Here is a 13,792-nt window from a genome sequence, read left to right as displayed (position 1 = left end):
CAGAATCAATGGTGGAGGAACTGGTAGCATTTCAATTTGGGTAGAAGAGGTAAAGATTTACAGAGGATACTGAGGGGAGCGAGCCATTTAAATGTCAGGAAAATGGACAAAACGTGGTAAGATGAAAAGCAAAGGAATGCAGCTTCTTGTTTTGGTTTTCTGATAATGTTGCCTGCTTTTTTCTTCTGGAATTTCACTGTTGTACTAAATTGCTTGGAGTTTACCTTTGCATACTCTTTTCTTTGTTAAGTAAATAACTTGACATTTTATTGCATGGTTTCCTTTTCTTTTTCTTTTTTTCTCATTAAGTGTTCTTTTAAAGTTAATTTTCTTTAAATTCCTGTTAAATATTCCTGCTCACTTCTCTCTCTAACTTCATCATTTGCTATTTCATTTTATTCCTGTTCCTCTACAATTGGAATCTTTTATCTGAAAATGATAATATTCACTTATAGCGTTTTTAATTTTTGTGTTTCAGATCATTCTGTATAATCCAATTTCGCTAGACAGAGTAAACTTAGATAAGATCCAAGATAATACTTTGCTCCTGCACTTGACATGTCTGCCTGAACACAACTGTCCATCTCTACTTCCCCATTCAAGACCATGCCTTAATCCAACCATTACTGAACTATTTTATATACTAGATTTCTTACTCTGAACTTCTTTCCTATCTTCTTCTGTCTCTTTTTTCTGCCTTGGCTACTTTTTCATTTTCACCAAACCTTCATTTTACAGTTATCATTATTTGCAGTTTCTTTGCACCTTTACTTTATCTAGTCTCAGTCTTTGTGTTTTGTGTTAAACTTCTTCTTTATTTTACTTAGAATCTGTTTTGCATAGATACTGACAACACTCCAACTTCTTTTGAACCAAACTCCTCAAATAACCTTGTCAAATCCCCAAAAGCTTGTAAACCCAGTTGTACTTTTCTTTTGTTCCTCTTAGATTGATTATCAAACATCATGTTAGTAACTTGGAATAATGGATGAGGCAAAAAAAAGTATAGGCTGGCCCTTAGAACTGTGCCATCTTGATCAGTTGATCTGTTGGAAAATAAAAATGACATCATAATGTTGATTATGTCTACCACTGTTTTATATTATTTAATCTCAACTGTTGTTCAGTTGACCCTTGAACAACATGGGTTTGGACTGCACACATCCACTTAAATATGCATTTTTTTCAATGAATTTATATTGGAAAATTCTTCGGACATTTTTGACAATTTGAAAAAACTCATAGATGAACCATGTAGCCTAGAAATATAGGAAAAAATAAGAAAAAAAGATATGTCATGAATCCATAAAATAAATTTAGATAGTGTTGTGTTTATGTGTTGTCAATAAGGCTTCCAGTCAAGAGTAGGCAATTAGTAGTTAAGTTTTGGGAGAGTCAAAAGTTATAGGTGATTTTTGACCATTTAGGGGGTTGGCACCTTTAAGAACCCCCTGCATTGTTCAAGGGTTAACAATAATTCTAGGTTGAATTTCTTTCTCTATAGTTATGATTCAGATCATTCCTCCTTTTTTTCAAGTTTCTGAATGCAATTTCAAAGGTCTGTGTTTGAAACCAGAGTGTCAAGCAATCTGTACCTAGCTCCTTTTCACTTCTTTCAAAATTCTTTATATATTCATCTAATCTTTTACTTCTTTCTTTCAATGTGTGTCAGAAGAAGGGTGAGTTATTTTTTCCCCAAGGACAGTCTTTCCACCTATTTTTCCTGATGTACATAAGAAAAACTCTAGAGGAAGAAAAATACAAGAGAAAAAAATAGTTATTGTTTTATTAGATGTTTATTATCCTGTATACTTGGTAATAATGTAATTAATATAGAGTTTGAAAGGCTCTTTTAAAATATTGTTATGGGTGTTATATATTAATATCATCAGTGGAGAGTATTATTTTGTTTTTAACATGTTGTGTTGATAAAATATAACATGGGTTTGCTTTGTTTTTCTCAGAACGACTAGTGGTCGTGGCTGAACATTGTGAACGTAGTCTGGAAGACTTGCTTCGAGAAAGGAAACCTGTAAGGTACTGTATAGTATCAGAACAATTAAATGAAAAGCAGAACTTGGCAAACAAAAAGGCATTTTGTTTAAACTGCAGGGGTTTGGTTTCTTTTGTTACTTGTTTAATGATAAAGGTAGGTGCAAATTTTCATTTGAGAAAATTTAATTTACAGATTACATATGAATTCAACATTAACGTAGTCCAGTGTTCATCTTTTGTGAGGTAGGCATTCTCTGAAATATTTCACAAAAAATTCTTCAAAAGGGGATATATGAAAATTGAAACCTTCTTAGTAGTAAGCATTTCACTAGCTGAGATTAAGATTATTTTCCTGGCCAGGAGTGGTAGCTCACGCCTGTAATGCCAGCACTTTGGGAGGCCGAGGCGGGCGGATCACAAGGTCAGGAGATTGAGACCATCCTGGCTAACACGGTGAAACCCTGTCTCTACTAAAAATACAAAAAATTAGCTGGGCGTGGTGGCGGGCACCTGTAGTCCCAGCTACTCGGGAGGCTGAGAAAGGAGAATGGCGTGAACCCGGGAGGCGGAGCTTGCAGTGAGCCATGATTGCACCACTGCACTCCTGCCTGGGTGACAGAGCAAGACTCCGTGTCAAAAAAAAAAAAAAAAAGATTATTTTCCTGTATTTTTAGTATAAGAGAGGGGCTTCACTATGTTGGCCAGGCTGGTCTCAAACTCCTGACCTTGTGATCCACCCGCCTCACCCTCCCAAAGTGGTGGGATTACAGGCGTGAGCCACCGCAGTGGGCATGGTGGTGCGTTCCTGTAATCCCAGCTACCCAGGATGCTGAGGCAGGAGAATTGCTTGAACCAGGGGGGCGGAGGTTGTGGTGAGCCGAGATGCGCCACTGCACTCCAGCCTGGGCAACAGAGCGAGACTCCATCTCAAAAAAAAAAAAGATTATTTTCCTGAAAGGATCACATGGTAACTTCAAATAGGATACTTGTATTCCTAGGGACACAGTGAACTGTGTTAAATAAAGGTCACATTGAAGAGTAGGGAGAGATATTAATCATAGCTTGGATAGAATTTAATGATACAGTTTAAATGCAATTATTTCAAAGACTCAATAAATTTACTCTCTTGGCAAGGAAAGTATGTGGTCTAAACTTTTATTACAAATATACTATTAAATGAACTTCTTCACAGATTTCCTGAAGTGACCTTAAAATTATCAAAAATCTTTCTTAATGTATAAATCAAGTTGCATTAAACCAATAAAACATCTTGCCACGAGTGTTTATAGAATTATAATTATCCATCCTAGTTTTGAAAAATATTGTTACTCTAATTGGTTAATAGTTTTCCATTACCACAATATTCTAGATGAACAATCTTTTTCAAGGGAAGAAAAACATTTATCTTAATAAATGGTAGTAATTTGATAGAAGCAAAACAAATAAATTGAATAAAAGTGCTATTATTGCTCCTTTAAATGATTTGGTTTTGGGTAGCCTCTAGAATGAAAAATGCAGATACCATGTATATACCAGCAGTCCCCAACCTTTTTGGCACCAGGGACCAGTTTTGTGGAAGACAGGTTTTCCATGGATGGAGGGTGGAGGGATGATTTTGGGATGATTCAAGTACATTACATTTATTGTGCACTTTATTTCTATTTTTATTATATTGTAAGATATAATGAAGTAATTATACAACTCACCATAATGTAGAGTCAGTGGGAGCCCTGAGCTTGCTTTCCTGCAACTAGAAGGTTCTATCTGGGGATGATGGGAGACAGTGACACCCAAAGTCTGTTGCTTATGTTCAGTCTGCTCTGTAATCTCATTTTGGTTGCTGTCACTGCAGAAAACCCTGCTTCACAAAGATAGGATGTTGGAAATGGAAGCAGGCTGAAAAGGAGTGTTTTTGTGCCAATCTCGGGATATTCTGTCTTGACTTTAATCTAGAATGTATGGAGATTTGATATTGTCTACTTGATCCTCTTCTAGCACAGATGAAGTCAGTTCACCTGGTTTATTCACAAATGGGTTGCGGATCTGTTCCTTCCCAGTTCAGGGGTCCTTTGTGGTTGGGAAGTAATGCTTAAACTCTTTTGAAAGCTGAGATAGGTGATCCTGCACCAGTTGGGAGAAAGAAGGCCCTGGCTCAGCCTCTTTCAAAATCTCTGCTAATGTTTGAAACATGTCAGAAATCCCAGTGTTCACTCGCCACCCCCATAATTCCAGTTTGGCTTTGAATGCAGCCACTTTATCTGCTAACTTGAACAGAGTTGTTCTCTCCTGAAGTGACAGATTGAGTTTGTTGACCAGGTTGAATATGTCACATAAGGAAGCAAGCTTTGTGACCTGTTCTGTGTTACTGAAATGTGCTGCCGTGGTGACTATTTTTCTAAAAGAAATCTCTGGAACAGCTCTCATAACTCAAAACTCTGGCCAGTGATCCACCTTTAGAAAGCCACCTACTTCTGTGTTTAAGAGAAGACGTGTATGCTCTGTGTCCATTTCCTCACAGAGCTGCATGAACAGATATGAGTTAAGGGCATGAACAGATATGAGTTAAGGGCATGTACTTTTTTTTTTTTTTTTTTTTGAGACGGAGTCTTGCTCTGTCGCCCAGGCTGGAGTGCAGTGGCGTGATCTGGGCTCACTGCAAGCTCCGCCTCTCAGGTTCATGCCATTCTCCTGCCTCAGCCTTTCGAGTAGCTGGGACTATAGGCACCCGCCACCACGCCTTGCTAATTTTTTTATTTTTAGTAGAGACAGGGTTTCACTGTGTTAGCCAGGATGATCTTGATCTCCTGACCTCATGATCCACCCACCTCGGCCTCCCAAAGTGCTGGGATTACAGGTGTGAGCCACTGCGCCCAGCCAAGGGCATGTACTTTAATGAGGTTGATAATTTTAATCATATCCTGCAAAACATTAAGTTCAGGTGACATTTTTCAGGTAGCTGGCATTTCTGTATGGATGACACAGTGCATAGACTCACATTTAGAAGCAACCTTTTTGACCTGAGAAGTGAAACCAGAAAGCCATCCAGTCATGGCGGCCGCTGTGTCTGCATATACCGACGTAAAGTGACCAATTCAGTTTCTCTGATAGTTAATCATTCAAAGGCTTGAATAGTTCTGCAGCTGTGGTGTTTGTTAGCAACAAAAGTGCACATAAATATCCTCATGCATATCCTCCTGAAAAATATATTGCACAAAAGCAAGCATTACTGCATTGTTGTCAACATCAGCCAACTCATCAATCTGAATTGTGTACCATGGTGACTCATTAATTCTAGCAATTGTGCCTCAATATCCTCTGTTATTTCATCAGTTTGTCTAGTTATGGTGCTAGCCGAAAGAGGAACACATGCTACCTTTTGATCGGCATCCTCTCCTAAAAGTTCATGACATGTCCTTAGCAGCAGGCAGGATCAACTCTTCACCGATAGTAAAGGGCTTCTTAGCTTTAGCTATGTAGTTAGACACTAGTTGCTCTTAGTGTCAACACGTTTGAGGAAGTGATGGCTTTCAATAATTACTTCAGTTCTTCGTGTTCATGTTTTTTTCTTTTGAAAAACTGCAAAGACTTGTCTTTTAATCAGGCTGCTTGGTCTCCATGTGGCAAAGCAGTTTTGAAGGTTTTATGCCTTCATTGGTTAGCTGGTCGCCACATGGCATACAAAGCATACTTGGAGAATGTGAATCACCTGTTGCAATGAACCTATAATTTCAGTAGGACTGTTGGTATTTTCTTTTAAATGAAGCTTTCTTTTTCTTGGCAGTCTTAGAGTCTTCTGCTGTCTCATCATGGGGTCTTTCCCCCTTTTTAAAGAAGGTCTCCGGTGGTGTTTGGTTTTTATTCATTGTGACTAGGGGTTAGCTTGTAGGCTTATCAAAACTGTGACCAAGACAAGTGTGCAGTGTGGGAAGGAGGTGCAGATGGAAGAGGTAAATAAAATAATAGGCAGGCCATGTGCAGACTAAAATAAATGTTGCATTTTGACTTAAAGCCTGCCACCAGATGCAGCTGTACACTTGAAGTACATCAACTCACTTGCCACTCTAAAGCCTACCACCAGATACAGCTTAATTGTCACTGGCCTCTCACTGATAGGGTTTTGATGAGTCTGCAAGTAATTGATTTATTATGGTCTCTGTGCAGTCAAATGTCTCTATTAATGTTAATCTGTATATGCATCCACTCCCCAGCGCTAGCATCACTGCCTCAGCTCCACCTCAGATGATCAGGCGTTAGATTCTTATAAAGAGCCCGCAATCCTGATCACTGGCATGCATGGTTCACAGTAGGGTTCGTGCTCCTTTGAGAATCAGTGCTGCTGCTGATCTGACAGGAGGCAGAGAGCTCAGGTGGTAATGTAGCGATGGGGAGCAACTGTAAATACAGATGGAGTTTTGCTGGCTTGCCTGCTCCTGCTGCTCACCTCTTGCTGCACCGTCCTAGGTACAGAGCCCAGGACTAGTCCATGGCGGGGGGGTTGGGAACCCCTGATGTACACTATAGCCTTACATCCTTCCTTAGAAAAGTCTAATCTGACTATAGGTAAGAAAAATAACTTCTATATGTATTTAGAAATAGTTTAAACTTATTTAGTACATGTGTTTTTATAGTTATAATTTTTGTAATGTCACCAATCTTTGATTTTTATTTAAAAGAATATATTATTCCAGCCAGGTGTGGTGGCTCATGCCTGTAATCCCAGCACTTTGGGAGGCCGTGGTGGGCAGATCACGAGGTCAGGAGTTCGAGACCATCTGGTTAACATGGTGAAACCCCGTCTCTACTAAAAATACAAAAAATTAGCCAGGCGTGGTTGCAGGCGCCTGTAGTCCCAGCTACCCAGGAGGCTGAGGCAGGAGAATGGCGTGAACCCGGGAGGCGGAGCTTGCAGTGAGCCGAGATCTCGCCACTGCACTCCAGCCTAGGCAACAGAATGAAACTCCATCTCTAAATAAATAAATAAATAAAATAATATATTATTCCTTGCTCGCTAGTTCAAATTTACAGGCTCCTGCTGCTAAAAAGCAATTTTCTTTAAAAGCTAGTTGACATTAAAATTGAAAACCAATTATGCCCACAACTTTAGGTAAGAAAAAAATATTTTAGTTGAGCCTGGATTAAATTTGTGTAAAGATTTACAATGCAATATGTATGATGAAAATATGCATTTACAATGCAATATGTATGATGCAATATGCCCTAACTAGTTAGGCAGCCTTGGACAAGTCTCTTAATCATTTTCCTTATCTGTAAAACAAGGAGTTTTACTGATCGAGAGATCATTGTAGCACAAGTTATTCTCAACTTAATGTTTTATTTAATATGCATCATATCTGATAATACATCAATCAATTGTCTTTTTTTTTTTCTTTTTTTTTTTGAGACAGAGTCTCGCTCTGTCACCCAGGCTGGAGTGCAGTGGCATGATCTCGGCTCACTGCAACCTCTGCCTCCCGGGTTCAAGTGATTCTTCTGTCTCAGCCTCCTGAGCAGCTGGGACTACAGGCGTGCCCCACCATGCCCAGGTAATTTTTGTATTTTTAGTAGAGATGGGGTTTCACCATATTGGCCAGGCTGGTCTCGAACTCCTGACCTCGTGATCTGCCCGCCTCAGCCTCCCAAAGTGCTGGGATTACAGGCGTGAGCCACCACGCCTGGCTGATCAATTGTCTTCATAAATATAATTTGTTATATTTTTATAGACTGACATGTTAACCTACTATTGCTCTTTATTTAAATGGTAGATTTCTTGACAGAAGAACCTATGGCAAGTCTACATTTAAAATTTCAGTGCTATAAAAAAGGCTAAATTATTATAGAAACATCTATTTTATGATCCAGCAATTCCAGTCCTAGGTATAAGGCCTCCTTAAATTTTGTACTGTAGTACTTCATTTGCCTCACTCTAGTCCCAGCTCTGTCTAGGTATTTATCCAAGAGAACAGAAAAATACATGTCCACCTATGCAAAAAGATTTGCACAAGAATGTTCACAGAAACATTCTTCATTATAGCTCTAAACTGGGTAGAACTAAAATGTCCATTGAAAGGAGAATGCATAAACATGGTACAGATTGATAATTCTTTATCCATAATGTTTGGGACCAGAAGTGTTTCGGATTTGGGATTTGTTTTTCCCAGATTTTGGAGTATTTGCATTTACATAGTGAGCTATGTTGTAGGTGGGACTTAAGTGTAAACACGAACTTCATTTATGTTTGAATGATAGCTTATACACATAGCCTGGGTGTAATTTTATGTAATACTTTAAATAATTTTGTGCATGAAGCAAAGTTTACACTAAACACTTATGTGTGGAATTTTCCACTTGTGGTATCACATTGTTGCTCAAAAAATTTTGGATTTTGGAACATTTTGGATTGCAGATTTTCAGATTAGGGATGCTCAACCTGTATGTTAGTCAACAATGAAAAAGAAAGAGCTACTGGTACACACAACATGTGGATTAACCTTATAAATATTATGCTGAGCAAAAGAAGCCAGATATAGAAGATTATCAGTATTTATCTTCAGTGATAGAAAAACAGTGCTTTATTCTGTTAGAGAGTAAGGGGTAATTCAAGAACTAATTCAAAATGGCCTTGAGGGAACTTTTTAAGGGGATGAACATTTTTATATCTTGATCAGATATTACTTATATGGTGTATGTGTGTCATAACTAAATGAAATATGAACTGCAAATGTATAATGTATGCATTTTACCTATGTAAATTATACCTTAATTTAATTTTTTTTTTTTTTGAGATGGAGTCTCACTTTGTTGCCCCGGCTGGAGTGCGGTGGTATGATCTCAGCTCACTGCAAGCTCCACCTCCCAGGTTCAAGCGAATCTCCTGCCTCAGCCTCCTGAGTAGCTGGGACTACAGGCATACACCGCCATGCCTGGCTAATTTTTTGTATTTTAGTACAGATGGGGTTTCACTGTGTTGCCCAGGCTGGTCGTGAACTCCTGAGCTCAGGCAGTCTGCCCGCCTCGGCCTCCCAAAGTTCTGGGATTGCATGTCTTAATTTTTTTTTTTGTTGTTCGAAAGGGTTGTTGAGTTATTCACTTGGCTTGAGTTCTCAATCCCTCATAGAGAAACAGTATTGTGTTGTTAATGAAGATGTTTGAGCCACTGACTTTTTTGTATTTTTTGGTTTTTAGAAGAAATAGTATGAATTAGTTATTGCTTAACAAGTTACTTCAACACTTTGTGGCTTAAAACAACAATAAAAATTTATTAATTCATATAATTCCTTTGGATCAGAACATAGGAATAGCATAACTAGATGGTTCTAGCTCAAGGTCTCACAAGGTTTCAGTCAAGATAAACAGCTGGACCTACAGTCATCTGTTATAAAAGCTTTTCTGGAGTTGGGTGATCTGTTTCTAAGATGGTTTACTTATAAAGAAGGTGCTAGTTGTTGACAAGAGGCTTAATTCTTTTCTACATTGAGGGCCTTTCCACAGGCCTCTTGACATGCTCAAAGCATGGTGGTTGGCTTCTCTCAGAGTGAACAATCTAAGGAAAGAAAACAAGGTGAAAGCTACAGTGGCTTTGGTGACCTAGTGTCAACAAACACAAACTGTTATTCCTGCAATGCAATATCCCATTAGTTTACACAGGTCAGCCATTAACTGTATTCTGTGTTGGAGAGGATTGCTCAAGAATGCACATGTGAATTTCATGAGTCATGGCTCATTGGGGGCCATCTTGGAGGCTGACTACCGCAAATGTCTTAGAGACCATACAAGTACTTTTGAAAAAACACTCCTACAAAACAGGAGTGACATGCTAAATCAATATTAGTGCTAACTGAAAAACATCTGGAATTCTTAAAATTATTCATATTTGTTTAAAGTATTTGGGGTAGAAAAAAGGAAGGAGTATACACTAAGAATAGGGGGTAGAGTATTAAGGGAATATCCAGAAGTCCCACAGGTGAAATAGGATCTTTATGGACATAGCTATGATCAGAATTGCTATACATCCTGAAAATTGATGTTATCCATGGTCTTGTGCTCCCAAAAGTTCCAGAACACCCCGAAGTTCCAGAGGACCCCATAAGCCACAAAGAGAGCAGTCCTCTGGTCATCAGGATGGTAGTCTCTTATCTCCACATTTCCCCTCTGTCTGTATATGGTCCTTCTTTTACTTGGTAAAGGAACTGAGGCGAAAGAAGTTGGTGATTCAAAAGATAAATTTCCATTTTCATTGTTTTACCTCAACTTTATTCCACCCCCACCCCCCCACCTTTTTGTTTTTTTGAGACAGGTTCTCGCTTTGTCACCCAGGCTGCTGGAGTGCAGTAGTGCGATCACTGCTTACTGTGATCGCTGCTTACTGTAGCCTTGACCTCCTGGGCTCAAGCGATCCTTTCACCTCAACCACCCTAGTACTTGGGACCACAGATGTGCATCACCATACATGGCAATTTTTTTATTTTTTGTATATACAGGGGTCTCACTATGTTGCCTAGGCTGGTGTTGAACTCCTAGGCCCAAGTGATCTTCTTGCCTTAGCCTCCCAGGTGTTGGGATTACAGGCACAGGCATGAGCCACCATCCTCCAACCTTTTTTTAAAATGTTTTTGAACTTTGAATTATACTATATAAGGATACAATCAATATTGCTTTGCCAGTATGATTAAATCATTAGTTCATGAAAAGTTTTGCATTTCTGTGCTTACCATTTTTTATCTTTGTTTGAAAGATGACAAATCTTGTAGCAATGAACATCAGTAGTTTCGTCAATGCTTTTTCATTTATCTTCATGAGGATAAAATACTGTAGATGGAAGCACATTCTTTGAGGATGTATATTAACATGAGTAGGATTAAATGCAAAATTTACATGATCTTTTATGCCATTTACGTTTTCTTTTTTCTTTTAAATAGAACATATAGTAGCCTTAATAGGTCTTTCCATTTTTTCCATTGAGATGTATTTAAGCATTTGTGTAAATAAAGTACTATTTTTAAATTATTCTGAAAATAGACTAAAAGTCAGTGTTTTCTCTGTACATTTTGGAATATAACATTGAGTACTTACTGCCTTTTAGTAGGAATGATGCTTTTAGGTTCAGTTCCAAGTTGTTACCTGATCCATCCATCTAAATTAATTTTGCTGAGAACTATTTGACTTATCCACATATTTGGATTACATTAGTCTCCAGTAACAGAGCAGGTATATGTGTAGAGTTGATGTACTGCAATTTTAATTAATTTTATGACCTGTTTATAGAAAGTGAGAAGATGTTCTTAAGGTTTATAAATTAGTTCTTTCCTTTACTACCAAAAGTAAGCACCTGCACCTGCACGAATGGCTGATGTAAACAGGAAACCTATTTAGATGGGATTGCAACTTGACATTTGTGATTTTTACTTGTTCCTTTGTCTATAACTGTTGCAAAACCATAAGCTGCCAGTTGTCTGGTCATAATTTGCAGTTGATTTTCTAAACATAAGCATCATTCAAAGCATATATCTTACTAGATATATATTTTGAAGAAAATTTTAAATATTTGGTAAAAAATTTAAATTTAAATTTTAAATTTTAAATCTTTGGTGGGACGGGGATTAGGGGAATGAACACTAGGAATTTAAAGAAGAGTCTGTGTCAATTTGCTGACTTTTTTCATGACCGATTTAATATTGAACGAAACAATATTGTACTGAAATGTCATAGTAGTAATTTGCTACTACTATGGGAATAATTACAATTTAAGCCTATCGTGAAGCTCCAGATCTCACTAGAAAATCAAGCATTCTCTCTTAGTGTTAATGGCTGTAAAACCCTTTTGAGAATTTATATTATAAAAGGAGAACATAAGTTTGTGTTATGAGGTGTTATCAAGTTAGTATTTTATAGACTAATGTTATTTGTGTGGATAGTTGGCTAACCTGGTTTAAAGGAAAAAAATATTCCACATTTTCTTTAGAGTCCATTCAGGCTTTAATATAAGGAATTAATTTTGAGACAGCTGCTGTCTTTCCAGTGGCTTTCATGTTATCTGTGCCACAGTTCAATCTTGCCAGCATTTCTCTTCAGTTTAAGTTAAATGATCAAAATTACTTTTTGAAAACATAAGATTGTAAAATTAAACTCCTATAGTGATTAGGTTTCAAGAAAAAAGTACAGCATTTAGATTTGTTTGAAGTCATCTCACATTTAGTGTCTATTAATCTACCTAATGCTACCCTAAAGCAAGATTCAAGAGACTGAGAAGTGGAGAAATTTAGATCTCAACTCCTCTTTGAAATGCTTTCCAGAGAATATTTAAAAAACAGATATACCTTTATCACTGCTATCAAAGCAGGCATGAGGAAATTGTTTTTCTTTTAAGTCTAGGTGCTGTATGGGTGCTGTATGTTAGAATTATTCAGAGCATGTACTTTTGCTTAACCTATGAAAGTATCAGCAAATGTAGCTCATGGACAGATATTCAGCAGAGTTTTGGCACTTGTAATAGAGTTTCCACATTGTGTTAAGTTTGCAAGTGAATGCAGGGTGGGCAGTAGAGCCATATTCCTTTAACAAAATGTAGTTTGTCACGTTTTTAGGGTTATGGTTTTGAAAATTTACCAGAATACCATTAGTATTGCAGAGGTTATACATGAAGACTTTGATGGGAAGCAGACTATGTCTGCAGCTGTTTACTGGCCTGATGGAAAACATGATCTGACTTACTCAAATTAGTGAGTTTTATTTTCCCCTGTTAAAACATTGCCTACTCACTGAATGAGATACTCGAAAGAATTTGGACACATTCTGGAATGTGGTCCAGAGTTGAATAATGAGCTACAGGTTGTAGTAATCAGAAATAGATGTTAGATATTCTTATTTTATAATATAAACTGATGATGGATGTTGAGGCTTTCATATCTTTTTTGCTTTTAAGGGCCCTAGTTTCAAAATGCATTTGAAATTATGATAGTGAAGTCATGTGAATTAGAGATTTATATAACTGATCTATATTTCTCTTCCTGTTTTACATGTTTTGTTTAAAGAAGGAAAATAATACCGAAAGATGCTCTACATTTAGACTTGTTATCTTGCAACAAACTTTTGCTTTCTGCCTCTCTTGTACCTTATATCTTACTAATTGCCAAGTGTTGTTAATACAACCTTGGCAATAGTTCTCACATATCTCTGTCTTATACATTCTTTAGTTTAAATCTTCACTAACAAACAGCTTGGCTATTGCATTGTAACGTTCTAACTGGTCTTCCTGGCTTTAGCCATACTTCAGTCCTCTCACTTTTTCTGCTATATTAATATTTTTGAAGATCAGTCCATTCTCTGTTCAGAAACACTTGGAGGTTCTCCATTTCTTTTTTTTTGTTTTCCCCAGAGGAAAAGGCATCTTATTAGCATAGGATCTGACTTCAATCTAATTCTCTCATTAAATAACTCCGATTACTACTACTGCTTCTCTAAATATTACTCTCTAACTCTCTTATTATTTCCAATGTGCCTAAATTGTGCAATTAGTTTTAATTATTCCTAATACACATTGAGGAGAGCGAATGCCAAAATTTTGAAATATACCATAAAAACTGAAATGTCTTTTTGCCCAACACTGTTATCTCCAATCTTTAGCGCAATGTACAGCACTTCTTCAAGTAATACATCTTACTGTTTCCCATTGTACTCTTCTTCTCAGCCAAAGCAAAAATTATATTTTCCTCCTCCAAATGCCTATATTACACTGTAACCCCCTAGTAGTAAGATAATCTTTCCCCCTTCAGGCTTATAATTGTTTGCCTACAGTTATAGA

At 37.4% G+C, this 13,792-nt stretch overlaps 1 protein-coding gene across 9 annotated transcripts in view; it reads left to right on the top strand.

The window, feature by feature from the left end:
* The window catches only part of TBCK (TBC1 domain containing kinase), a 267,698-nt gene that overhangs the window by 19,104 nt on the left and 234,802 nt on the right, over positions 1 to 13,792 (top strand). For all 9 annotated transcript variants that reach the window (XM_024245819.3, XM_024245820.3, XM_054554234.2 and 6 more), the window contains one exon: positions 1,965 to 2,037. In XM_024245819.3, coding sequence (XP_024101587.1) covers positions 1,965 to 2,037 — 73 coding nt within the window. The remainder of the gene's footprint in view (positions 1 to 1,964; positions 2,038 to 13,792) is intronic.

Source organism: Pongo abelii, chromosome 3 (genome assembly GCF_028885655.2).
Source record: "Pongo abelii isolate AG06213 chromosome 3, NHGRI_mPonAbe1-v2.0_pri, whole genome shotgun sequence".
Taxonomy (NCBI): domain Eukaryota; kingdom Metazoa; phylum Chordata; class Mammalia; order Primates; family Hominidae; genus Pongo; species Pongo abelii.
The sequence above is the reverse complement of the archived record's forward strand: the minus strand, read 5'-3'. Positions and strand labels throughout refer to the sequence as shown.